Genomic DNA, 27,747 nt, shown 5'->3' with positions numbered 1-27,747 from the left:
AGCGAAACCTGCTGTTACGTGCTGTTTGTCGATCCTATTCTCCTGTAAAATATTCTTATTTAGTTCAATATTGAGCTTTCTGGAGTATCATAAACCAAAACCGTAACCTAGAGGGGAATTTGGCATATTCCGTTAATTATGCTGGCGTGCCTTCTAATCTCTTGAGAGCTAGAGGTCCTTCAGGACTTGACCGTAAGGCTACTTACCACACGTTATCTGCCTTTGCCTTCTCAAATATCCTTCGTGTGGCTGCCTGCTACACAGCAAGACCATGCAGATGCTACAGAAGGTCCCAGCAATATATAAACAGAGCGCTGCGTTCTTGTGCGTGTGGGACAGCCATGGGAAAGCTGTAACGACTTCTTTAGAAACCTGACTGTGTAGCTTTGAGCGAAGTCAGGGCCCTGCTACCCCTCATCTTAGTTTTTGGAGAGAGGTTGTTTCAGTCCAACTTAGTTTTTTGATTAATATTTGCTGAGGCTTTTAAAATCCAGTTTATACAGTAGCAAGAAACAATAGCCACCTAAAATGAAGTAGGTCAAACCAGATGTTTAAAGAAGATTAAAACTGAAACCCAGATTTTTCTGAAGACCACTAGGCTTGCAGTTCTGCTAGGGTTGCAGTTGGACATCCCCCCTTCAGTATTTTTACTTATAACTAACATATGTTATTCTTCTCTGTTATAATCTAAGGGGGTTACTCGAATTTTTTTTATACTGTTCATGACAATTGCTGTGCCCACGTGTTTATCCTCTGTGCTAAAAACCATCTTGTATCCATGAAAAACATTGTAAGAGGTTTCTTTTGAAATCAGTGCTGGTAGGTACTGAAGTCGGGAATGTCTGACTAGTACTAATGTACCTTGACTCAGGAGTCTTTTATTTTTACAGAACACACGTATCCTGCCCTGTGGACTGCATTTGCTTTGGGAAATCCCCTTTGTTTGCTGCTGGAGGGAAGCAGCTTTGCGAAAGCAGTTGTCCTTCCTCTTTTCCCATCCATCTTTCTGACGTGGGGCAGGAGTTTATTTTATTCCTTTTTCTCAGCCTTACCTCCTGACCTGCAAAAAATTGAAAAATACCTTTTTTCCATAGCTGTGTTTCTCTGAATGTCTAATGAAAATTTACAAATCTCAACCTCGTGAAACCCATGTTAAAGTACGTGGCTCCTTGAAACCAAATGTTTATTTTCCAAGAATTTTTTTGCTGTATATTTCCCCCTGCCCCAATTTAGTTAGACCTGTTGTAAAGTCTCCCCTTGCTTTTCCTGTTTCCTTCCCTGATGTCCGATGCTAGACTTCTTAAACTCACGTGCTTTCTATTTCATTTGTCTATTCCTTAGGCAAATGCCTTTCATCCCCAGGTCTCAAAGCACTTCAGTAGGAAGCTCACGATCACCGGCCCTGTTTAATACAAGGGGAAATTGAGGCACAGCCCTGGAAGTGACCTGCCTGAGGTCACGCAGCAGGTCAGCGTCAGACCTGAGGTTTGAACTGATGCCTCTTGAATTTCAGGCTAGTTGCCTGGGATTTCTGATACATCTCCTCATTAAGCAGCTTGAAAGGCTGGTTAATGTGTTCCGCTCTGTCTTCGTATGAGTATGTGCTCTGCTGGTCATTTTTTAGGGATAGCGAAGACCTCACAAAAATACTGGAGTATTTTAGCTTCTAGACATCTGGTTTTGGAGCCAAATCTTTCCCCTTCTCCCTCCCCTTTGGTGGTTGCCAGGAAATAATGGAGCTTTAAAGGGCTGGGGAGCTTTTTCCCACTGCGCTTTGGCATTGCTTCATTTGGAAACTATTGCATCCTCAACCCCCACGTGTGCTGCCTGACCGCTCCACGTGCTGGGTGCTGGAGTGAAGGCTGGGGAGTACATGAGCGGGAAGCGGGCAGAAAAGGACCGGGATTTAAACTCTGCACAGCATCTGGCTGAAAATTCCTCTAATGAGTCAAAAAGTTGCTGGTTCATACCTTAAATGACTAGCTTATTTAAGGAGGTAGCACTTGTATGACAAGTAGCAACCAAAAACTGGAGACCGTTAGCCACTACTCCATCAGACAAACAAGGTTAGCCAAGACTACTTCTGCAAAGTGTCTGCGTACAGTAACACGTGTCGATTCTCTACCGATGAAATCGGACGTGTGGTGATGGATATAAGTCTTCTACCATTGTATTGGGAAAACAGACTTCAATATAAATACCTCACTTCTGACCATATTATAATACATTTTGTTACCCTTCTGGTTTTCTGCTGTTTAAGTGATGGTTTTGGCTGCTTTATTGAAGGAGGTATGGGAGAAAAATGGCTCAGTTCTGCCCTGGTAGGATTTGAACCAAGGTTTGCCGTAGCTTGCTGGAGCCACTGAACTACTGGATTTGCAGAGAAATAGGAAAATCAATTGCTAGCATGTGCAACCTGTAGAATTTTGCCCTGGAAAGAAGTATTTTCCACCTGAAACTATTGGCAAGTTGACCTAAACTTACAAATGGTTTTAATGGGTGGTTTTGTTGGGGGTTTTTTTTTCAGTTTGTTCATCCAGCCCACAAGAAACAATTAACTTGACTTTGGTTTTTACAGGTGGCATTGGACATATTGGGCATCTTCCATCGCTTTATTCCCCACTGAAGCAAGAGCTATAAAGTCCGTGTCGTTTCCCAGCCTTACTCAAACTTTTCTTTCGTTTCAGGACAGCCACACAGTACCTACCTGCACTGATTGGCAGCTGCTAGCAGAGGATTTGGCTCTGAGAACTGTGAGCACTGAAAATGGAAAGATTCCTGGGTTCTACCCATAACCACTGTTTGATCATGCTGTTCTTCATCTCCCTGAGCCCGCTGGGCTTTGCCCAGTATGAACACTGGCCCTACCTCCCCGGTTACCCTGAGCCACCCCCACAAGTGTACCAGCCCCCCCAGAGACCAGCAAATGTTCCCAAGATCCAGCTGCGGCTCGCAGGGCAGAAGAGAAAACACAACGAAGGCAGAGTGGAGGTGTTTTACAGCGGCGAGTGGGGCACGGTGTGCGACGACGACTTCTCCATCCACGCTGCGCACGTGGTCTGCAGGGAGCTGGGCTATGTGGAAGCAGTGTCTTGGCTACCGAGCTCGAAGTATGGAAAAGGAGAAGGTAATACCAGAGTGGTGGTATTGTACTAGCTGTGTCTCCAACCCCCAGTAATTCTTGACCTGTCAATCAAATTTAAGATGTAGTGATATTTCCTGCGAATGTAACTGAAATAGCTTCCCGATGAAGCAGTGCTTCTTTAAATCAGGGTCCCGATAGATTAAACAGCTTAAATAATAGGTGTTTGCTTGTTTTGACCGAAACAAGTTAAGGAATGTTGAAGAGCCGAAGGACCAGATCATGGCATGTGAACTCTGGCAGGGGATGCTGGGGAGCAGCCGGCAGAGGATTGGGGTAGGAGGCTCTTCAGTAGCCAATACGGCTCGTCAAAAGGGAACCTGCACCCACAAGTGTAATGTATAGATGGTCCACTTCCCTATTCACACTTCCATTGCCTTGCAGTGAGTCAGACAGGGCCTCTGAACGCTCCATCCCCCTACTCTTTTTTTTTTTTTTCCTCTGAACTCTTTAGGCTCTAAACAGACTGCCTATGCGATGCTACACAAATCTTTCTTTTGCCCTGTTAGCTCTCTAGAAACACAGGCATCATATTCTGCAATGCAGACTAGCCTATAAAACCCCAAAGGAGTGTGCACACTTCATGACCTATATAGGACTATATTTATAATAATCCTCTTGGACACTCTCAGGCTGTTCCTGGTGGGGAAAAGCTATTCACCCTCACCCCAAATTGTACGTCCTTTCTTGCTCTTTGAAATTGTACGTGATGGATGTGTGGATGATTGCGGATTGCACCTTATTGCACCTCATTCCCAAATGTGTGCTGAACAAAGACTTGGGAAGGTGAATGTGTGTTACAGCAACGAATTCTTAAAATCACAATGCTTGAGAGAGAATAGCTCCCTAATAGTATATAACTCAACAGATAAAATTGTCATCTTTTGATATGCTGTTAGTTAAATGTTGACCTATGGAGAATTTTCTCTGCAAACATTGAAGCCTGGCACGCTGTTGATGTAGCCCACAGATTATTTCCACTGCAGCAGGGATGAACGTGCTGCATGTCTGTTACTTAGCACTGCTCGTTAGTGCTCACGCCTATAAACTTGCCCGTAAAAGAGCAAGCAGGCCTTAACAGTGACTTGACTGAAATGCGAAACCTTGAATGTTGTCCCAAGCTGTGGATTTTGGCTCTTGGGGTAGAGCGGGAGATTTCCAAGTGAGAAAGAGGCCACGACCTTTGAAAACAAACCAGAAACCGATTGCCACGTGATTTAACGGGAGGGAGTGTTCTCTGCGCGCCAGAATAGCGCTGGGTAAATCCCGATGCAGAGAGCCCGTGCACGGGGGATTGTGCCTTCCTCGAGGTAGAGCCAGGCTTTGCAGGAGCTCGTTCTGCTCTCCTCTTTGGCGAGCATGGCGAGGGCTGGCAGATCCATCGTCTGGTGATTAACCAACTGAACCTCTTGGGGCTGCTGGAACAAAGCTGGGACAGCTACAGAATCTCCTAGTCGCTCCGAAGGTCAGGCAGTCCTTTCTGTCCAAAGGACGTGTTACTCTTCATACGAGCAAAGTATTTAGTACCTTAAAATATGGGAATTGCTTGTTGGCCCTCGGTCCTTGCAATTTCGGGGGCAAATTGCGGGAGAGCAGCATGTGCCCAGCACATTTCCAAAGGGAAAATGAGCACTTTGAAAAGATGAATCTCAGAGATGCTGTTGGGTCTTTAGCTCTCAGCTGCTCTTGGGAAAGCATGACCTAAATTTTGAAGGTGACACCTATTGATTTTTGTCTGCTCATCTTAGAAGTGAGTTCTGAGGGACCTGATTTTTTTCAAAATAGAATATTTATAGGCATGTACACGCGTATGCTCATGTGCACATGCACACACTTTTTGCTGGAGGGAAAATGGTAATTACAGTCTGGAAACTGGATCTGGCAATTTGTTTTCAAAGAGCACCCAAATAACAGGAGGTTCCAATCAATAGTGGTTTGTTAAAGCTTTTGCAAAAATCAGCTTTTAAAAAGTTAGGGCATTTAATCAAAACTTTGAGCTGTCTCCTACAAGAGATTTAATGAGGACTTGATAAACGAGAAATGATGTAAAGAGAAGCCTTAAATACAGAAGGGATGATTTGGTGAGTATAATTAGAGGGCAGGGTCTAATCAGCCAAATCGAGGGGACCCGGTGATGCTGCGTGCTCTGAAGTGACTGTCGTCAGAGGAGGTCAGCTATCACTGGGAGCGGGACTGCAGCGGAGATCTGCTTCAGGCTGGTGGTATTTTTTTATTACCATGCAGAGAAGGGAAAGGGAAAGCTGTGGGGCAGAGCTGTTTCCAGTTAGTAGGTACTTGAGGTGGATCATTGATGTTCCTTAGCTGTTTTATTCAAGCTTATTTTAGCAGTAATCTCTTCCCCTGACATAGTAAGAGCACAGCAGCCTTACTTGCTTTCAGTACAGTCTAGATTTACCCTCTTTGTGAGTCTGAGTTCTATTTTCTTTCCCCTTCAGGGAAAATTTGGATGGACAATGTCCACTGTAATGGCAAGGAGACCACCCTGGCAGCATGCACGTCAAATGGCTGGGGAGTAACTGACTGCAAACACACCGAAGACGTGGGAGTGGTCTGCAGTGAAAAGAGAATCCCCGGCTTCAAGTTTGACAACTCATTGCTTAACCAAATAGAGGTAAACGTACTTAAAACTGCAAGCTGCTGATCAAGAGCCTTCTGCGGACAGGGATGTCTGCTACTACACATGATAGGTTATCCCAGCTGCACGCTGTGGTTAAAGCAAACTCTTGACAGTGCTTCTGGATGCTGGCTAAAGGCGCAACTTTCAGATTTCAATTTCAGCTGTTCAGAGCATTATATGTATAATAAGAATTTGAAAGGTTTTTTTATAGCATAAGAGTAAGGAGAAAACATATTACTCCTGTTCTGCAACCAATTTTCAAAATTGAAAACTGGTTTATTATGTTTCTAAGAATTAATTTAGAGAGACAGGATGTGTGCTGTACTCACAGACTTTACACGTGAGTGACTTTGTTGGTTTATAGTACTAAATTACTGAGTTTTCTTTGCCCTAATGCCTCCCTTTTGGTACTGGGACCAATTTGGAGGTCTCTGGTATAACAGGAGGGTCAGCAGGTAGGGTTGGATTTGGAGGTTAATAGGGCTTACAGCCATGGCTTGAAGTGAGTGGATTTATAAGGAAAGAGATAAAGATATTTTTGCACAGTTTGGCTAAGCAATGATGAAGTGACCATGATAACTGTATGGAAATATTTGTGGGAATGGGGGATTAGTACTGGAAGTGATGAAAGGAACTGAAGAGAGGAAAACGTGGGCTGGTCCCTGGGGGAAGGGTTCTAGATCGTGACTGGGTTAGACTGCTAGGCTGAGGCTGAGACTCTTGGGGAAACGACAAAAGCAAAATGCTTGAATCACCTTCCAGTGGACTTGTTAGATTCCTGCAGAATCAAGGGCTGGGAGAATGCTGCGCTGGAAAGAAGTTGGGCTGAGCTCTTCCAAGAAAATAAGTAGTGGGTTTTTTCCTTCAGCTTTTCAGGTTGGAAAGTATTTGTGGTGACTCAGCTAACATTTTCCTTGTTTCGGATGCTATGGTGTTTCAGTATGTGAATTCAGTGGTTGCCTTTGGTCAAAATTTATCGAAAGAGCCTACCCAGTAACCACAGTCAAATCTTATTTTAAGCAGACAGGGAATCCAGGATGTATCGCCTATCACAGTGTGGTTTCCATGGCTGAATCTTGACTTTGTTCGTGATCTGAAACAATGGATACAGCCTTCTTTATCCCTTTAAACCAAAATTATTCTAGCAGTTACTTCATAGCCACTGATTTAGAAAGGGCCTCCCAGCATTTTCTTCTACCAGATTTTTCCACTGGAGGTTAATGCAGTGCAGCATACTTGACAAGGGAAGATAATATGCTCAGTGAAACCTTCCATTGCCCTGCTGAGGCTTTAGGAAGAAGCATGGGTGAGTAGGCAGCATTCAGCATTTCCGTGGAAGGCTCCTGTGCAAGGGTGCAGATAGAGGATATGAGAGCTGAAATTCTCTTCGTTGCCTTGACCTTGCTTCACTTGGCTAAGGAGGGAAAGGAGGCTTTCCGGAGGGATCCCAAGCTGCCTCTGTCAATGGCACTGTTGTTGCTTGGGGAATGAAGCGAGATCATGGAACATCAGCAATGGCTTTGGCAGATGCATGCTTCCCCAAAGCCACAGTGAATCCTCAAAACGGAGGCCTGGAAGAAAAGATGCTTTAGTCTAGACGAAGGTCACTTCACTCTGAGATGCTTCAGATATTAATCATAAAAGCTTTGGAGGGCTCTGCTTTTCCATTAGCTAAGCACTGGAGTTTGACTAATGAGTTGAACACATTGGGTAATTGAGGGCTAGCTTGCACTGATGCTGTGTGGGTGCTTAAGCTTCATATATGATCAGTAAAATGAACCATGAGATTGCAGCAGTTCATGTAGCAGAAGCCTGACTCACCAACAGGATCACTCAGGAGAAATAGGTGTAAGAGAAGGCATATTCCCCACGTCCTGGCAGCTCTAGGGAGCTATGTATGGATGAAGGCATCTACTGATGTGAAAAGGAACAGCATTCACAGCAATTGCTGAGGGGCACTGGTGAATAAAGACACTGAACTGGTGGGGGGAAGATAGTAAATAGAGAACAGTTTTATTTTTAATTACCTACACTAAGCTGAGAGCTGTCAGTCTGGCTGTGCCTGTGACTTTGTCCTGGTGGTAGAAAATAGTGTTGCATTTTCTGGGCAGTGGCTGCTGTAACCCCCAGCTCTACTTGTCTGTGTGTACGTGCTTCTCTCCTCCCTATTGCTGCCTGAATTTTATGAACAACTTAGTACCATAGTGTTGCTTCTACTCTGCAAAACCGAGCTGATTTTTCTTATATCCCTGTAAGATCACTGGCAGCTGAAGGGTTCTTTTTCTGCTGGTTTCATTGCAGCAGGATTAAGGCTAAAGGTGATGTGCTATAAATTTTTAAGATGCCATTGTGGAAGTACTTTTCAGTCACAGCTAGCTGTCAAAAGTTTAAACTCTTTCCCCTTCTCTCAGCTTTCCTCCTCTTCTTAATCTTTGCTTTATCTCATTAGCAGCTGGCATGACATAGTTTGAGTCAACGATGATGAGCAGGGTTACTCATAGGGTCATAAACTCCAAAACAGGGAGGTCAAAAGGCTTGTGTGAATGCAAGTTGAAAGTCTTTGCCCTCTCTAACATGCCTGGGAATTCTGCATATCATACCTCACATTCATCAGAGGAAACATCATCGTTTTGTAAGCTGCAGGGTTCTTTAGTCTGTAGCCCAAAGCTTGCCCAAGTGATGTTTTCTCTTTGGAATGAGATCAGGGGTTGAGGGGCCTGGAATCTTCTACTGAGCAGCAATGCTGTGGTCAGGTCTGTCCACCAGTCCCACTGGCTTCAGCTATTGCACTGATGGAGCTAAACCAGTACAAATTTCCCACTGACATTTCCAATGGAAGATAATTCAGTTTGCCCTTAAGCTGCTTTTAAAACCAGGCTTTACTCAAAATAGGCCTGGTTTAAGAGGATGCCCAGAGCTTATCTGTTCAATTGCACCTTCCAGCATTGTTTTCCCACACTAGTTAGTAACAACTGTAATGATTCCCAAAAGGATCTGACTGTTTGCAAACTGATGTTTTTTACAGCCAGCAGATTAACAGGAGCGAGCGCTGACTTCAGTGTACATTCACGTATCAGGCTGTAAGCTGCAGTGGGGTAGGAGCAGCAGTTTTGTTCTGCTTTCCCGCTGCAGGCGTTCAGGGGAAATACATGCTTTTTGCAGCCTGGTTAACCCATCGCCAAACGTATGGCCCTCGCAGTCAGATTTCTCTTGCCTGTAACAGGGAGCTCTGTGTGTTCCCACTGCCAGGGACAGATGGACCACCTTAAATTCATCATTTAGAAAGTCTCTTAAAGACCCTTTAGTGCTAAGTTCTCTGGGGCTGCCAAGTACTGCTAAGGTTTAAGGTGGAAAGCCAGTAGGTATAAGACAACATCTGACTTCATTTTGATGGGGCTCCAGCTCAGAGGGGCTGTGCAAATTGACATTTACTCAAATCTGGCCTTACTTCCTAAAATCTGACAGGCAAAGAGTTTGCACTCTTTAAAAGCAACGTGATAGCTCGAGCAGAGTTTATTTTTATTGGACAATGTACATACCTCCATATCCCAGTTTGGTAATGCTGCAGATAAGTAGTATAGGATGAAACTTTCCATCACCATAAACTGTTTTGCTTATACATGCGTCTGCTCAGACAGATCTTTTCCTATCACGGCTCATATTTTGAGGGTTACATCATATCTTTTCCTGTCCCTGAGACTTTCCATTCCCTGCCCTGTTGGGAAGGGGCAGCGCCCGACCCTTGCTTCTGTAAGACAGACAAGTTGCTGGTCACAGGACAAAGTGAAACGTTTCAGTCTAGGGTGAGTGATGGAAGATCTGTGATAAGAAGATGGGAGACAGGCAGGAAGAGGTTAACTCTTCTAACAGGACCAAGGTTGGGGCAGGTCTGAAATCCATCAGTCTCTTGCTAAAGGGCAGAGAAACTCCCATCATTTTTGCTTGCTATTTTCCACAGCCACTGCAACTTTTAGCCTTGGGACTTGTTCAAAGGATTATTTCTTGGAAGGTGATGAATGTGCATAGCAGGACAGCCCTTTCATGGGCTGCTGGCTGGTCAGAATTAGCCTGATACCCCTTTAGCTCAGTGGCTGCATAAACACTGAAGGTTGCTCACCTTTTCAAAGCTAGGAGAGCAGTGTTTGTTCGACGCTGACGCGAGTGTAATCACATTGAGTGCATTTTACAGAGAGGCTTTTCCCCCTCCTCTTTAAAGTATGTAGACTAAATACGCAGACAGTGTCTCGTTAATGGAGAGAGCAAGGCTTGTGGTTTGACTTTGTTATTGCCTGTTTGCCTCTGGGAGCTTTAGGAGGGGAAAAGCAGGTACGTATCCTGCTGGTATCGCGTCCTCTCTCTCTTCCCACAGACCCCAGCTCTGTGAGAGTAAGCTGCACACCCTGAAAGGGTTTAAAAAAAAGCAGTAGCTGTGCTTGGAAGTGCTGCAAGTGTGTGGCTGAGCATGGCTTAACCCAGTAATTGTATGTGAACATAAAGGCTGCCCACAGCCGTGTGGCTGGCTGGGAACTTGAAGTTGGTGCTCAACCTGCTTGCTTCGATCCTCCATGGAGGCATCTGCGCATCCAGTACGACGGGGCCAAAGCTGTTGTTAAAATAACACCGTTGTTTAACTCGAGTTTGATTTTGCTTGTGTTCCTCCTTTTTTAGCCACAGCCTGGAGTAAAAGCTCTGTTTTGCGTACTCTAATTCACATTAGTGGCTTGATGTACAACTTGGGTCTAACCATGATGGCAGAGCACGTTACCCACTTTATTCATAATGGTAACTCTTGTAGGCATTACAATGTGGCAGGCACATTGTGAGTGGTGTTTTGGGAGCTCAGAGGAAAAGAAAAGTTTAGTTTGGTTTTAAGCGCTCAAAGCATAGCTGAGAACACAGAAACTGCTTGCTGACTCTCTGATGGGAGTTTGGGAGGGACAGACAGTTAAGTGCTATAAATATATACACCGAACTGCAACAATTCAAGCTCTGTGAAATAAACCAAGTGGAATCTGCTGCTTTAGCCAAAGGTCTCTGAGCACATGGGGCCTTGTGCTGTCTGTTTGCCCCAAGCAAGCACTGTGTTCTGCAGGTGGGGCAGGGGGAACCAGCAAGGGGAAGGGCCAGGTTCTAGGAGCTGACTCTCCTGAAAGCACAGCAAAGTGCGAGAACAGAGCTGGGAGCAGAACCTGTGCATCTAGACTGGCCTGAATGGCCTTCCTCCTTCCACTGACATGCTATGGCAAAAGGTATAAAGAGCAGGATAAAATCGATGCAGAAGGTACGGTACGACTGTTGGTCATTTCTTGTCTTGCAGGGCACAAGTGGCTGAAAGTGGTTGGGGGAGGTAGCATGGACCTGCCTTAAGGTTCCTTCATACAGTGCCAAAGCCTGCAATTTAAATGTGTGCAAAGTCTCAAATGTTTTCCTAAGTCTTTGCAGGATGCCAGAAGCTCTGAAATCAAAATTATTTGATGTGTGTTCACAAAACCATGAGCAGGGAATGCTGTCCCTGCTTTTTCAAACAGGACATGTAGCCACTTTGTGTTGTCCAAACGCAGCACAGGCCCACCTGCAACTGCCTTACTGGGTCGACCAGCAATTTTTAGACCACAGTAACTAACTCCTACCCTTAATATATTTCTTAAATAAATGCACAATATGTATTTTTTTAACCTATTCCCCAAAACATCCTTAACAAAATATTTGTTGTCCACCCTCTTCCTCTGTGTGCATACACACAGGCTTCAAATAGGACCTACTCTAAATATATCAAATTGCTGCAGCCATTACAAGTTCACAAATAGATTTGGTACCTGACACTAGACCGTAGCTTTGGCCAGACGGTGGGCAGACAAGGTCTAGCTAAACATACCAGGGTGTGCTGCTATTTTTGTCCTTCTTTTCCCTTCTGGGTGTATGTGAAACATAAAAAAACCCCTCTCACTTCAAAGCCCAGTGGCTCAAAGGCTCTGCTTATGCCAGGTTAAAAGTGGATTGAACTATATTGTCCAAGTTTCTTAACCAGTGGGAAAGGGTGCTGCAAAGTCCTGCTCAGGAGCCTTCAGTTAAATGGGGCTCTGTGCATGAGGCCATATAAAATGCTCCTGTATGCTGAGCTGTTTCTGACGGGAAGGTGTAAGGAGGGGCAGAGGACAGGGTCATTGTAACTTGGCACACCGATAAATCTTCCTCTTGTCTAGCTTTTTGCCACGCAAATCAGCAGAGACTCTGTGCTGTGGGGAGCTGCAACTTAGGTCACCACCATCTCAGGCTTGAGCTCTATGTCTCGACTGTCCAGTTCTCAAGAATGTTTGACAATAAAAGGTCTATTTGCCTGTTTGCTATGACAACAGTGTTTTAATTTCTTTCCCCTTGGTGTAACTGTTTACTTCTCTAAACATAAGCCCATGTGTAACACAAATGCTGATGCTTTGTGTGTCTAGAATGGGTCTTCAGCATCTTTTCTGGAGCTAACTCCAGACAAGTATTAACCAAGCTGCCGTTGGGGTAAGCCACTGTGTTTCTTTAGTGCTATAATTTTAAAGTGTGTGCGATAGTTTCTAACTGCTTGCCTCAATGGTTTCTTTGTGATGGCTTGTGGCATGTCAGGGTGCTGGGTTTGCCGGGCAGAGAGCTGGCACTTGTCATCTAGCAGGAGGTATGAGCTATGGAACTGGTAGGGCTGAGAAAGCACCGAGGCTGGTGCTGGTTTGCTGCCGTTCCTCGGGGGACAGTTAACCTGTTTGTCTCCTCGCTCCGACTGTATCCAGGGCCCGAGTAGCTGTCGGCTGTTGTGCTGGATGCGATAGCGTTTCTCTCTTACACAAGGCAGTATTTAACTAAGCCTGAGAACAGAGAATAATCTTGTGCTGTTTTGCAGCGTGGAGGTCAGGTAATAAATTTGGCTAACTTGCTGTGTCTGATCCAGATTGTCTTTAAAATAGCTCGGTAGAAAGGAAATGGAGAATGTAAAAGCTTTGCTCATCGCAAAACCCTCGGGCCGTGATGCGCACAGAACAGAGCAGCATCCCGTCCAAAGCTTAAGCCTCCCAGCCATGCCAAAGTATCTCCAGGGTTCAGTGCTCCTGCCTTCTCTCACTCGCTTCTCTCACCAGTGTTTCTTTTCTCTAGTGCTTTTCATTAGCCCGCTTTGCATTGGCAATCATGAGGCTGCCCCTGAAGCATTTCACAGCTTAGCAAAGGCCTCGGCTTTTGTCATTTATAATCTGCACTGTATTTGCTCCTGGACCCTAATCCTGAATTGCACTCTCATCCCTTACCCTTTTGTACTGCACAAACCCAGAACAAAAAGTGCTTGCAGTCCAATACAGCGTAATGTTCCCAGGGGACTGCTGTCCCCCACAGGCAACCGTCTTTGTCTTGCAGCATCTATTTCACCATGTTTATTTAACAGCTGGGACCTTGTTAGTGACTTAGAGGCACAGCTCTTGATGTTTAAATCAAAACAGATTCCACCCATTCCAATGTATGTGAAGAGGTGGCTTTCTAAAAAGTCAACTTCACGGGAAGCAAAGGCTTCAGTGGGAGTAAGTGAAGGGTTTAAATACAGGAGAGAAGATGCTTCTGGGATGAACAAAGTCTATGTGGAAAGATTTCATGTTATGTTCTTAATAAAAAAAAAATCGGTTCATTTCTTGTCCAAGTTGCAGCCTCAATGTCTTGGTGTTTGGGAAGCCAAGAAATCCTAGAGCTCCGTTGTAAATGAGAAATGATGATATGAACAGGTTTCTGCATCTAAGGGGCAGCGGGATAGGTCAGGCGTAAGGAAGGAAAGAGCAGTTCGAGTGCATCACGGGGAATCTCAAAGCAGGAGAGCAATGAATATAGGTGAGACAGAGACAGCACACAGGCTCCTTGCATTTGTTAAATCAATGATTCGTGGTAAGAAGTGCACCTTTGCCTAAGCTGTCTGTTTGTACAATCACCTGGCAACCAGATAGCTGCCAGAGCCAGTACTGAATGCCTCCACTATCTTGCTCTGCAATCCTTAGCATCGCTCATGATGATGTTTTTTTTAAAAAAAAAAAAGAAAAAAGTAAAATACACAGAAGCAAAATTTCATTCCAGTTACCTTTCTGCCTGCATTTGAGTAGTTTCTCTGGCCGCAGGGAAGACACACACAGAGCCATAGCTGTTCAGACCCGCCTGCCCCATGCAGTTCTCTAACTGGTTTCTTAATGTCATCACTGAGCGTGTGGGCGTGTGTTTAAAGTGAGTGTTGAGATGCTCTTCTAAAGAGCCCCTCTGAAATCCCAGCTGCTGTGCCTTGCTTTCAGCCAGGAGCCAGTGATTCAGAACCAGGGTAGCGTCTGCAGTCCGTGAAGCAGCAGTTGGGTTTCTAGGAATGGGATCTCCTCCCTGTATTGATTACTGTGCATCCTCAGGGCTGCTGCAAGAAGAAAGGGTATCGCTGAGTTTGGGCACTGGAGGAGGACACAAGCATGCTGTCCTGGGCATAGCTGTTCTGCCAACACAAAACAGATGGCAAAAGGTGAAAGAAAATGTTATGAAAGTTGTGTCAGTTTTTGCAATCAGATCCGAAGCCATGGGGAAGCATTTGGTTCAGAGAGTGGAAACAAAAGCAGCTGAGGCTCATGTGAAAACTTTCCGAGCCAGGAATCCTTTTGTGAAAGCTCAAAAACAAACCCCTTTCTTTTCGCTGTCTCTGGGCAGGCCCTGGCTTTCTGAAGCTGAGATTCATTGGTTTCGTAACAGAGCGCAGCATGTTGGCTTGCGGTGGGCTTTTGTGTCCGGGACTGAAGAGGAGCAGCAACGTGGGTCTTGGATGCGGCTCTTGGCAAAGAAAGGAGCGGGGTGGAAGGGAATATGGCCCAACCCAGAACAGTCTGACACTTCCCCCCCCCCCCCCCTTTTTTTTAATACTAATTTGTATTGTATTAATGTTGGAAGTCCCAACCAAAATCACATCTTTGCTTTGGGCAAATACAGATGCCAAGCCCTTGCTGCAGAGGCTTTGCGGTTCAGAGCAGGTGAGATGGGCTTTACATCACCTTCCCTTTGCAGAAGGGGTGAGGAAGCGAGAGGCCAGAGGTAACAGCGAGGAGGTGGAGAAGTGAGTTTGCGTGGCTGAAATCACACGGGAGATCCGTAGCAGAACTGAGCAGGATCTCTTCGGCCTCAGACCACAGAGTTATTTTAGCTTCGGTCTGGTTTTTATATCACTATACGCAGTCAAGTGGCTCCAGTGAAAAGCGAGTTGATGTGGAAGCCAGCGTATTGAATCTAGGAATAGACGTACTACACTTCTTCCCCCTGCCCTCCATACCCCACTTTCTCTTGCTTTCTATTTCTTCACACCTTTCAAGGCTAAGGAGGCTTAGCTCAAGCAGGAGAAAAATGCCTTAGGATGTCTTATTGCTGGTGTGCTTACTCCCTTAATGGAGTTTGTCTGTGCCAGAATGGATGTCTTTGAAAGCAAAGCTGCAGCTTGACGAATGAGGCCAGTATCAGTGGAGCAGCCCTGCGAAATCCACGCAGGGGGTCAGCAATGCAAGACATGCCGTCCTCTGAACCAGCAACGTTCTGGAGAGCAGAAAGCAAAGGCAAGAGCTGATTCAACCTCAAGTATGTGGGTGGGATTGTTTCATAAGCAAAGGAGAGGTTGGAGATCCAGGTCTGATTATGCTAGTAGCTGAATTCTAAGACTTGGAGGTTGGGGAGGGGAGGAAAAGGGCTGGCACATACATCTCCACAGCTGTTGGCCTAAATAGGTGGAAATTTCGAAATGCTAGCTGAGAAGGGGAGGACTATTATGCATGAGCCATGAGAGTTAACTCTTTCTGGGTTTGGCCTTTTCTCTTGCTTTGTGGCTAGAAATCCCCAGCAGCATTTTCCCCTTGCATCAAGGGAGCCGAGCTGTGGGTTTGTGCATGGTTTTCTGCCTCCCTGCCTGCTTTGTGTTCCTTAACCTCAGACTGAGCAAACCATGTCCTATTGGCTTTGGGGCTTGGACTTCTATTTCCCTACCTGTAATTTGCGGTTCAATCAACCCAGTTTTATTTCCTAGAGGTAGTATTGTTCTTTGGTGAATGACTGTTTGGCTCCTGAAATACTGTTGAAGGCTCTACTTCATGGTCGATACCTGAGGTGGGAGCTTGGCAAATTCAGCTTCTGAGTTTGTTGCACATACCTGCTTTGTGATGCTCAGGTATCCTTCAGAGGATTTACCAGTCTGTTATAGCTTCAGTGTATGGCTACAATGGGGACATAAGTAAAGCTTTCAGAGATAAGGTTTCCTTGTTGATACGACAGCTTGTTGTAGGCGTTTGTCTCCACGTGTACATAAAGGATGGAGAGGGTGATTTAAAAAAGTCTGCTCTAGCTATTAAATATTGTTTGGTTCTAATTTTTATGTGGAGTCTGTTTTCACCATTAGCCCAGCTGCTCTACACACTGATATTGGAAGATAAAATATGTCTGCTTGTATTTGCGTTATTAAATGCTCCATTGTAACAAAAACTGCGGTGAAAGGAAACCATTCAAATCTGCAAAGACTTATCGGGAGAAAGCTCTTAGTGGTCCTTTTTCCTTGAGACACCTACAGTATACTTATTTTGATCTGTTGTTCTTTAATCTTTCAGTATATAGCTGAGGTCTACAGCATGTTGAATTCTTCTCAGACGTTTTGCTGTTTGTTCAGACTCAGTGCAAACCCTTGAGTTGCTATATCAATAATTCTCTGCGCTAAACCTACTCTCTCTGAGCGGAAAGGGGAATGGATGTGGATTGGTTTTGCTCTCAGACAGATCATGAAAATGTCATTGCGTGCTGGTCTGCTATAGCTATCTGAAGAGTGAAATACCCTCAAGGGAATGAAATGATGGCTTATTGCTAGTTTGCTCACCTTTTTTTTTTTTTTTTTTTTTTTCCTTCCTTTGCAAATGTAGGCAAAAAAACATGACAAAAGAGTTGGATTCACTAAACAGAGTCCCAAGTCAGAGCAGGATTTCTCTTTGTGTCTATGTCAGCATCTCTGAGGGAAGAGAGATGTGTTGTGGAACCTTTGTTCCAGAGCCTGCAGTGCCTGAGGTGTCATGCTGGCTCTGACAATGTTTTTTCAAGTCCAAGAGCAAGCCATTCAATTTGCACCTTGTTTTTCACTTCTCTGAAATGACCAGCAAGGACAACCCAGCCCAATCAGTTAGTGGAAAAGTCCAAACACACAGCCTGGAAGTGGGAAATGCAGGCATCTCAAGTCCTAGACTGGATCCCGGCTACCGCACTAGATCAGGGCACCCCCGGATCCTTTACTGGGACTCCAGCATCACCACTCCTGCAGTGGTCAGAGCTCTTCTGGAAGGACGTGTAGAAACCTGTTTTTATTGCTAAGCTGCTGAACTGATTGCAAAAATAACATGCAAATCATAGGGTACCTAACAGCATTCCCAAGCTTTCCTTGTTTTCCTTTTTTTATTTTTTGCAACTTCGTGACTTCTCTCTCTCCTTTTCTGACTCAATGGGCTGGTTGCTTTCTTTGCCTGTTGCTCTGATATCATAAATCCCAGCAACGGATTCGCAAATCCATCCAGTGGTTTTGAACATTAAAATATACCCTCTGGCTTGGAAAGTCTGAGAATACAGATGCTTGGAAGCTGCAGGAATACAGCAGGGAAGAATTGCTGCATGTTGCCCTGTTCAGATGCTCTTTCTTCAGCATCTGTTCTTGGCAGGTGTTGGCGATGGGCTGGATGTCTTTGTTTTTATGCAACACAGCTCCTGCTAGGTTGGTGGAGTGGGAAGGAGAAGAAAACCCAAATGTGCTTGATCAGAATGTGAGTGCTTTAGAGCTGGAGGTTTAGTCGATGCTCCCCGCTGCGGGAGGGATCTTTGTGGGGAGGCGAGAGTTGAGGCCTCGGGATACTGGATGAGATTTCCTGCCCCTGTGGTCCTTGGAGAAGCAGTTTGCTCTCTCCGCACCTTATTTCTCAATCTGCAAAAGGTGGCTGAGAATCGTTGCTTTCTCCCGTCCTTTGAGTCGTCTGTTTTCCTTGGAGGCTTTTCAGGTTTGTCACCGCCTTCCACCTCTGCGAAGACCTCTCGTGGTGCAGTAGTGAGAATAGCGCTGTATTAACGATGACTAATAGGTGCAACGTGGGAATAATGATTCTGCTGCTTTGTGGTGGAAGCATCAGGCAGATGTTTAACATCTGGAATGGCACTCTGCATGATTCAAATGGGGCTAGCAACTGCTGTTGTGCAGCTTCCTCACAAAACACAGGCATCTTGAACATCATTCCTGAATGTGAAATCATACTTTGTTCCAAAAGCTCCTCCTCTCCGTTGTGCCGAGGACCAGCTGCAGCCCCTGGCCTGGCTAAATTCAAGCAAAATGGAAGTGGCTGTCAAGTGAAAACCACGGGTGGATTTTAGCATGTTGGTGATGTCAGGTCTAGTCGGGGAAAATGTTCCATTTCAGTTACTTTAACATGCAGTAGGGCTGATGCTGACGTAACTACGTGTAGCAAACATACTTAGGGCTTTATATAGGGTGGATATAGCCTGCAGTCATAGACGGAAAAAACTCACTTAGGCCGTCTCACCCACTTTCTCAGCTGTCAATGCAAATTTCCTCCTTAGTTACTATCTTTTCATGTGCTTTTCCAGTGCAATTTTAAGCTTTGCGCTTTGTCCTTTGGGTTAATCCTTCTAATAGGCTTTTATTAAAAACACTTTTAGATCTTCAGCAGTCAAAGCTATTTCTGAACGGATTTAAGGCTTTGATTACTTCTTGTTTCCTGGTGAAGAAACTCAGGCAAGGTAGAGGAAGCAGAGAAACAAGGTGCTCTCTCAGGCAGCACTGGTCTGTAGCTCCAGGTAAACATGCTTTCTCCATCAAGTGAAGAGCTGGAAACATTTCATAAACTGCACCGGAGGAAAAGTGAGTTGCAGGCTTTGGAAACGAGCCTGGGGAGGCCTTCAATGCACAGAGGCTCTGATACTTTCCTGACAGCACGTAGGCAAAAGCTATGCAATATTTCAAGAGAATCTGCCAAATTCAGGAGAAACTCTTTGTATTGCAAATGGACTTCCCAGACTACAGAGGAGGTGTACAAGTTTGCTCTTGCATCGGACCCTTTGAGCACCTTAAAGCGTCTCAGGTGTAACAAACTTGGATATCGTTGCAGTTATTTTTTCTTCTCGAGGGCTACAAGAGCTTTTAAAACCTAAGCCCAAACTGTGAACCTTGTATGAGTAGCACTATCCTACTGAGTAAATCACGAGGTCCTATTTTCCAGGGTCACTGGGGGTGTCTCATGGATGCTCCAGCCGAGCTGCTGGAGGACTGAATTCCTGAAGGAGGAATCGGTGATCTGGTTTGCTGTAAAACTGGGTGGTAAATGTGGACAAATAAAGAAAAAAGGGGGGCGGGGGGGGAGAAGAAAAGAAAATGGGGGGGAAGCCTTAAGTGACTTGCCCAAGGTGATGCAGGCAGAGCAGTAGCAGAGCCGTGGATGAGGAGGAGATGCCTGTCCCTTTCCCTGCCCCAGCAGGCTCTGTCTCCGCAGTTGGTTTCCACTTGCCCGGGGTCTGTTAGTTGCATCAGTGTCGGTGAAGCATCTGGAGAATGGATGCGCCACGTGTAATTTACAGGACTGTGCACGTCCTGCTGTGATCTCCCTGACTTCAATACCTCTGCGTGCCGTGTCTCTTTAAACCTCTGGGCATTTTTCTTTTCCAAGTGATTGAACTTGAGCGAGGGGAGGATTCCTCGGTTCTGATGTAATTGTTAGCAGAACCACGTGGTTTGATACATTTTTGACAAGAAAAGGTCTCCTGGAAGCAAGTTATAAAATTTTCAGTAGCTCTTTTGTAATTGCTTGCCACAGCGGATGTTTTCCAGTCGGCTTTTGCTTTTGGGCTTGGGTCCCTGCAAGGTTGGTTTGTGCAGTGCCCTCACGTAGGCTCCAAATGTGAAATCCATTCAACCTTCGTGACTCGTTTGCTGTCCCAAGTAACGCTTCAGCCGGAGGAGGAACCCAGCTCGGGGAAGCGGTGAAATGCCGGTGTCAGCACATTGGGATCCCAGCTTTCACAGCGCCTGCCCTACCCAGGTGGGGAAGGGATGCCCAGTGGCTTGATGGGACCCCCAACCTCCTTCCCTGCTGGGCTCCCATTCCCTGCACCCTGCCAGCATTGAGGTGGCCCTAGCAAAGCTGAGCTCGGTTCGCTTCCGTAGTAGCTGAGCCTAAATGAAGGTCACTGTCCTTCTGAAACAAGCACTTCAAGGAGTTTAAGTAACAAAGGAGATTTGTTATATAGCCATTTGTAAAATAATGCTGTTTTTTTGTTTTGTTTTGGTTTTTTCTAATGAGAAAAAGCACCCTCTTTCACAGGACGGAGGATGGATTTGCACAAAGGTGGAAAGGGTTTTTTGCTTCCCTGTCGTGTCTTTTCCTAAGCAGCTCTTCCTTTCTGCCTCCCTCTGTTCAGCCGTAACCCTGAACAGAACTGGTTTTTGTTCCCCACCTCGAAGCCTACACTACCAGTTTCCTCGCAAGCCAGCATCCTTTGTGTTTTTTATGCTTACAGAACATGAACATCCAGGTGGAGGACATAAGGATCCGTGCCATCCTCGCCACCTACCGCAAGCGGGTGCCTGTCACAGAGGGTTATGTGGAGGTGAAAGACGAAGGGACCTGGAAGCAGATCTGCGACAAGCACTGGACCATGAAAAATTCCCGAGTTGTCTGTGGCATGTTTGGATTTCCGAGCGAGAGGAAATACAACACCAATGTCTACAAGTAAGAGCAGAGCTTTGTATGAGACACAAGCGTGTTTCTTTGAACACTTGGGGCCTTGTTCAAAAATGCAAATTGTCAAATGACACTGGAGACCTTGAGGTAGAAAAACCTCCAACTGCTTCATTCCTTCAGATCAGATTTTCCTTCTGTGTAAATATTTGAAATGTCAAGCATTTCCTTGTGCAGACAGGAAAGCTGTTTGATCCTCACCGTTCTGGCTGAAGACCTAGTGTGGTATCAATTGTAGTATTTGATAGGTCCTATAATAGATGTGGACAGTTGGCCCAAGAAATCTTTTTTTTTTTTTTTTTTAATTCCAGCTATAGGATAGTAATTTCCTCCACCAGTGATAGGTTCTGTTTTGTGTGCAGGGGATGGATAGATGTGAGCAAACTGATCACACTCTCCCAGTAAACCTATCAGCTGCAAGAAAATCTAACTGCTTGCCCCATCCCTCTGCAGAAAGCCAGCTGTAGGATCAGATCTGGTATGTGCTGAAAGCTCCAGCCGAGTAATCTTGGAATAAAACAGGCCTTTTTTTGTGCTTCGTTGCCCAGGTTCCTCCTTCCCGCTACTGCATGCAATTCCTCGTCTCACACCTCTCGTGACATGTTTACCCACATTTACCAGCTGCTTTGCCTCTCACGGAGGCTCACTGTCCACGGTTCGTGGGGGTCCAGCTGCCAAATCGCCCACAGAGGAGCAGTCTGCCCAGGGGAATATTTCCCAGTAAATCTCCCGCTGTTGTTAACCCCAATTCAGCTCCTCTGGCACTGGCAATTCCTTAGGGTCCCAGGCTGGAAGAGCTGCCAGCCGTCTCCAGCTGTAGGACTTGCTCTGTCCGTTAAAGCCTGCTCCGAGCCGAGTTGAGCGCTGAGCTAGAAATGTCAGTGGTGTCTCCATGCTGCTCCTCCCAATGTCGCTTCTGCCTCTGCATCTGAGATGGTGCTTGTGGAATTGTGATTTTGGTGCTACTTTTTCTTCCTGTAATTGTAGACTGCTTTAAAATGAGGGAAGAAAATAGTGACCCATAGGGAGAATGTTGGGACTTTCAGAGCTGCAGGGTGATCGGTTCAGGCTGTGTTTCTTGTTTCTTGAAAGGCAGGAGCTCTGGTCTTTTTTGTTGTCATTGCTTCAGCTTGCATTTTTCACCAGCCTTCATCACAGGCATCATTCTTCCTACACTGTTCCCTAGAAATAACACCCTAAAGCAGATGCAAAATAGTTGAAATGAAATTCTGTCTCGTTTCTTTTATACACTGCGACCTATGGAGTGGGAAAGTGTCAACTGGTTAGGGGGAGAACTGAATTCTCCAAGCAGGAGTTGTGGTTTTCCTGCCTGCTCCTTTTGGCCTGTGCAATTGCTATTTCTGAAAGCTCCCTCTGGAACTGGCTGGCCACGTTTCATTTCTTTCATTAGCAAGATGGTGATCAATTGAAGAGGTCCTTGGGTTGGAATAGCGTAAAGCCACATAGCAGCACAAAGAATATAAAATAAATAACCCAAGTGGTATTCTGTTTTCAGGCTTCCCAGGGAGATTAGTGAATTAATAATTGCTACCAGACAGTGTCATGTTTTGCCCCGGACACCAGTTAGAGGAGCGTTTGCTCCCATCAGTGCAGCATGTCTCCCTCAAACTCAGCTCTGAGATTCCCGTCCCCTGCATCAGAGCAGGAGGGCAGAATAAATTATCTCTAGCAAGACAAAGTAGGTTTTTCCTGCTTCTCAGTTGTGGTGTTTCCAAGAAAAGCATTAACTTTAGCAACTGGAGCCATCTGCCTTAAATGAAAGGGTGCTTGGTAATTGCTCTGTCTCTTGCAATAGTACACGTAGAGATGGAAAAACTGAGGCACAGTTAGTTGTTCAGCATAATATTCAGTGATGTTGAAAATCCCATTCACCGGTGCTGGAGTTATGAATATGCAGTGCTTGCAAATACCAGGCTTGGAGATCTCTGCTACTGAGCCAGACAGATTGCTTAAGTAGCCTCAGTGCCCTAATTCCTTGCTCACCTTTGCTTGTTTTTGGCAAGCAGTAAGGGCTTGCTGGGCTCCTGCACCCACAGAAGGATATTTTGGAAAATATGCTGAATATTATCCCTGGTTGGAAGAGGATTGGATGTCATTTTATTGGAGGGAAGAGACTTGTAAAACTTTGTCAGCTAGACAGTTTTGTTTGGTTAGCGTAGCTTAAAAAGCTGTGTTCTTTCTTGGGGCATTTGCGTTGGTGCTTTGTGTTACTGGTAGATGCGCTAGGTACAACCAGCACTGCTGGTAACCTTGCTGGTGAAGGAAACCTCCCGGTTCTGGGCTGAGAACTTCACAAGTGTGATCTTTGCTTCACGATCAAGGCACTGGAATGATGACCACTGTAATCTGCTCGCCTGGGCCACGAGAGCACTGCTCTCTGCTTTGTCCCACATGCTTTCTGGTCGCGTTCTGTCTTGGAGAGGGAAGAGTTCATCTCTGGCTGGTCACCTGAACTAAACCCTCTCTCTATGTCAGTGTGAAGCCTCAGAAACGTTCTTCTCATTTCTCAGGCTTTGCTTTCCCTAACTTGTAAATACCATTCTCCCAAGAGCAGATCCTTTCCCGCTCCTGCTCCGCAGCTGGGAGATGGGCTGGAATTGGGTTTCTGCTGGCCAGGGCTGCAAGTACCCCCTTCCCACGTACCCACCCGTCCCTCTCCCCACAAACTACAGCTTTGCATGCTGACCTAGCTGATACTCTGCTTCTACACAATGGTGGGAGGTGAAATGATTTGCAGATGGATCTTGCTTGAAAGAAAACAACTTAGTTCATTGTTGTCCTGGTGCCAGGGTTTTATTCCTGAATGTAACTTAGACTCTGCAGTTGACAGCACGATTTATGTTAGGAAATGAAACAAATCTCAATATTGTTTCCATGTTCTTGTTCATTCTTCAAAGTGATTTTATATGGGCACCGCTTGTTAAGTCCTCCTCCCAATTCCTGCTCCGGTTGAGAAAGCAGAGTAGAATTAAATGCATTTTGCTGATGGGCAGAGGAGAAGTTTGTGACCAGAGATGCCTCAGGCAGAGAGATGGACCTGATGCCTTCTGGAGACCTTACAGCTTTGTGCTTTGTCAATGAAACAGATGGAGGAGCTCAGCAGTTCCAGGATACTTTGTTCAACGTCAGTCCAAACAGCATCTCCCAGTTTAACCAGTCTGCTCATAGCATTATAAATCTGGTCAGATGTGTAGGGCAGTTAATCACTTCTATGCTTGTAGCAGAAATCCTCGTGGTTTGGGTTCTCCCTAGCAAAGCCGGGATCTTAAGAGCTTTGGCAGAAGGTGGCAGGTCTGGCTTCTCTTCTGCCTCCCTGAGGCTGAAGACAGCAAACTCGTTAACTTCAGTAAATGCTGGAAGAATTTCTCAAGGGTAGAAACTTTATGCTTGTACCTCTGAAGAGGAGTTCACCAGCTTCCGTTCAGTGGGTTTGGGGTGATTTTTCCTGGCATGTATGTGTGTAATGATTTGTTTTCTGCTTTCCGAGCCCTCTCAGATGCTTTCTTACATAGCAAGGTTCCCTTAGCTGAACCCTCGGCCACTTCCCACAGCCTTTGGGCTTAACCTCTGTCTTTGTTTAAAGCTTATGGTGATGAAGGTCCTCTCCTCACTAGCACAAATGGTTTGGACTCCAACTTGACCTAGAATTGGCTAAACTCTCCCAGCATGACTCTTTGCTCACAACCCTGACCTAAGCAGCATTGCTCTTGGCTTATGCCAAGACCAGTGAGAGGTGGGTTGCACCCTTTCTGTGTGAAAAAGTAAATAACAAGAATGCCCTGAGTTTCCCTCTGTAAAGATCGTCTGTTTTCCACTTTTTTTTTTTTTTAATATAGTCGGTCTGGGGAAATGAGGTGGGGCTTTCTCTGGCTGTTTCTCCCCAGCCTACTAAGGACCGTTAATACCAACCAGATGTTAATGCCTCATGAAATTTCCAGGATGAGGTCATTGTTTGCTATTATAAGGCATCCCCATAATTACTTCTCTAAGGCTGTGTTTCTTGTCTGCTTTGGAGTTGATGGAGCTCTCCGCACATGTCTGCGGAAGGCCCTCAGTGAAAATACTCCTGCAGGTTCTCACTTCCATACTGAGCACACAGACTGAAAGGGTGGTGGGGCAGAGCTGGCTCGTGCTAGGAGGGTATGGAGTGGTGTCACTGAACGCAGGGACCTCCAGATGCTTTCCAGTGTGTAACGTGTGCCCGAATCTGCCCTGTCGCTCCGCAGTCTGAGAGTTCGTGTTAAGTGGGACCTCGGTGCTGAGCTCCAGCAGTCCAAAGGGCAGAGGCTTTCATGGCTTTTTGGTAGACATGTAGTAGTATCCTGAGTGGTTTAATTAAAAGGAAGAAAAATCCTCAAGGTTTGGTCCAAATTGAACCAGCTGTTCTAGCCGGGAAGTGGCTGGCACTTTCTTTCTGCCTGCATTCTCCCTCGTTTTCCTTTTTTATTTTTAAAATTTTTATTCCCCCTTCCTATTTCCCATTCATTTTCTCTTGGTTCAGGGTCCCTGACAGCTCTGGTTTGCCAGCCAGCGTTTCACCTACGAGACAGGCAGGTTGCCTGTCACTGCTCCGTGGGAGAGATCTCAGCCCTGCCCCATCCTCCAGCCTTTCCAGCGCAGCATTTATTCCCCATCACCTGATGCAATTGCATCTTTATCTCTAGCCCGGCTGTATTTGGCCCTAACCTCAACCTAGAGGAATTTGGTTCCAGAAAGGATTAGTCAGTGGCAGCGAGCCATATGAGCTAGACAACTGCTGAGCTTGTCAGCAAAGCTTAGCAAGCAGGAGGGGTGAAGATAGTTCTCTCGAGCATCTGAAATAGTGCAAATTAGCCCACACGGGACCACCAAAAGGCATCAGTTTGGAAAACCTTGACCTGTCCAGTTTAGTTTCAAACCAACAACCTATGAAAGGCTCTTTGTCCCTTTACCAGATCCTCTTCGGGCTAACTGTCCTGCAGGGACGCGCTACAGTGAGTCAGAATTGGTGCTCTTTCTCCCAGCAAGTTCCACCCACCTTGCTATGCCATTTATCACACCTAATCCTTGGATCGCCAGGGCTGCGTGGCAGCTAGTCCTGGAATAAGGAGCAGCACAGGGATCTCACAAAGCCACGTCAAGATCACAGCAGGGCGTTGGCTCCTCTGCGCCTTGACTTCTTTTTAATTTAACTTCTGACATCTCCCTTTTGATAATGATGTGACCTATATTTTTCTTTTATTGACTACTTTAGCTCCGATAGTCATCTGATAGCCTTGCAGTGCAGTTAGGATGAAGCTGGATTACTTCCTTTTCTCGTTTATCACACATGCCCCTTCCCCCTTAGGAGTCCCTGGAGCACCTCCAGGCAAGTACTACAGTTTGGGAGCAAGAAGCAGAAACTGCTGCCAATCTCCTCTGAACATGTCATCAAGGGAATTGCTCTCGGCAATTGCTTTCAGGCTCACGGTTGTTAACACTGCAGCTTTGAGAGAAGCCGGAGAACTGTGACTTTTTCCCAGTCTGCCATCTTCTCATGGCTGATGGGTGATGGCCGGCAAAGAGGACAGCTCATTTACAGGAGAGGTCTTTGGGGGCTTCGGCAGCCTGAGCTCACCAGCGTTGTTTGCACAGGCCCTGTTTGTACGCTGCTTTTTGAATTAGCTGACCTCTGCCCCCTGCATAACGTAGGGATCTCTATTATGTGTGTCTCCTTCGAGTGCATAATTGTTGCTCTAGCTGCACTGTTGATTCATACTCTGATCTTTAGCTTAAGGAGATGACCTATTTACTCCCAAGTGACACCTTAACAGAGGGTCACTGTGTGTAGGAATGGATCAGCCTTCAAAGAATGCTGTTCAATCCTCATTTTATTCCAAGGTGGTTTTTTTTTTTTTCCCTAAACGTAGCTACATCAGTGCAGTTTTTATGGATTCCTAACTTTTCTTTTCCTGTTCCCTTTTATTCCTTTAAGGATGTTTGCCAGCAGAAGGAAGCAGCATTACTGGGCTTACTCGATGGACTGCAGCGGGAACGAAGCTCACATCTCCAGCTGCAAACTGCGCAATCACCTCAACGTGGATGCGGAGAAGAACGCGACGTGTGACAATGGGATGCCGGCGGTAGTCAGCTGTGTCCCTGGACGCGCCTTTGCCCCCAGCAGCCACAGTGGCTTCCGAAAAGCCTTCAGGCAGGAGGTGAGCGGGGATCGAACGCAACCTGCCAAGTAGGAAAAGCCTGGGGGTGTAACTATTCACCATCAGCTGCAGGGTCTGAGCACGTGTATGCCCAATAGCCACAAACCAGCCTGTTGTGCAAATGTCCCTTCTTTGTATTCCTTTCTCACTACAAGCCCAGCTGAGTTTCTGTTCTTGCAAATACTGGTACCTTGCCTCTGCCTACAGGCTCAGGAGGGTGGGAGACTGGCTCGCTGCTGCCGCTGGCAAGGCTGTGAGCAAGTAGTAAGAAAATACATTTGTCACGTTTCTGTTTGAGCTGTTCCGTTCAAGCCAATTGAATGCGTGCCCAGTTGCTGCTGGGCTTTGCTGTTTCGCAGTCACTTAAATACCGCTGGGTTGTTTCTCCCTTAGAGGTACAAGGGAAATATGCTGGTGTTTCCACTAACTAACCCCCTGTATCTTCTGCAAAGAAATGCCCCGAGAGACTGGGAAAACATGGCCTACAGGAAAGGTTGAAAAAGCTGTGTTTCGTCTAGCAAGGAGAGGGCTGAGTGTAGTGTAAAAATTCTAAGATATGCAAAAGGCTGTTATAAAATGACCCTGGAGTCGGTTGTTCTCGGTGTCAGTGGGGCGACCGAATGTGAAAGAAGAGCTTAATTTGCAGCAAACGTGTTTTAGGTTGATGCTAAGGGAAATTTTCTAGCTGTAAGGCATGTGCAGCCTGAGGATACAGGGGTGGTCTCAGGGTCTGGAGGCCCTTAATGCTGGGTGAGAGGGGTTTTTTTGCAGGGTACATGAGGTGCTGTGGATCTTGCCTGTAGCCTGCATCGCCCATCCCTATACCTCTGTGATTTTAGCAGTGGGCTTTCTTTTGGCACCTGAGAAGACCCCAAACAACACCTCCCATCACTGCTGTAGTGGCAATAGTGCAGTATTGTCTGTGGCTTGCTTGCCTGGAGTCCGGGCACTTTTCTGCACAAGAGCTTGCAGGAT

The 27,747-nt window shown here is 46.0% G+C and overlaps 1 protein-coding gene across 1 annotated transcript in view; it reads left to right on the top strand.

Annotated features, from left to right (window-relative positions):
• The first annotated feature begins 2,766 nt into the window (after positions 1–2,766).
• Positions 2,767–27,747, top strand: part of LOXL2 (lysyl oxidase-like 2) — a 41,444-nt gene continuing 16,463 nt past the window's right edge. Inside the window, exons 1-4 of the mRNA XM_010562807.1 lie at positions 2,767–3,127; positions 5,599–5,774; positions 20,355–20,566; positions 26,550–26,772. Of these exons, the coding sequence (XP_010561109.1) occupies positions 2,767–3,127; positions 5,599–5,774; positions 20,355–20,566; positions 26,550–26,772 (972 nt within the window). The remainder of the gene's footprint in view (positions 3,128–5,598; positions 5,775–20,354; positions 20,567–26,549; positions 26,773–27,747) is intronic.

The sequence above is a fragment of the Haliaeetus leucocephalus genome, unplaced genomic scaffold, assembly GCF_000737465.1.
Source record: "Haliaeetus leucocephalus isolate CR32 unplaced genomic scaffold, Haliaeetus_leucocephalus-4.0 Scaffold162, whole genome shotgun sequence".
NCBI classification, from domain to species: domain Eukaryota; kingdom Metazoa; phylum Chordata; class Aves; order Accipitriformes; family Accipitridae; genus Haliaeetus; species Haliaeetus leucocephalus.
Note: the sequence above shows the minus strand (reverse complement) of the source record. Positions and strands in the feature narration are given on the sequence as shown.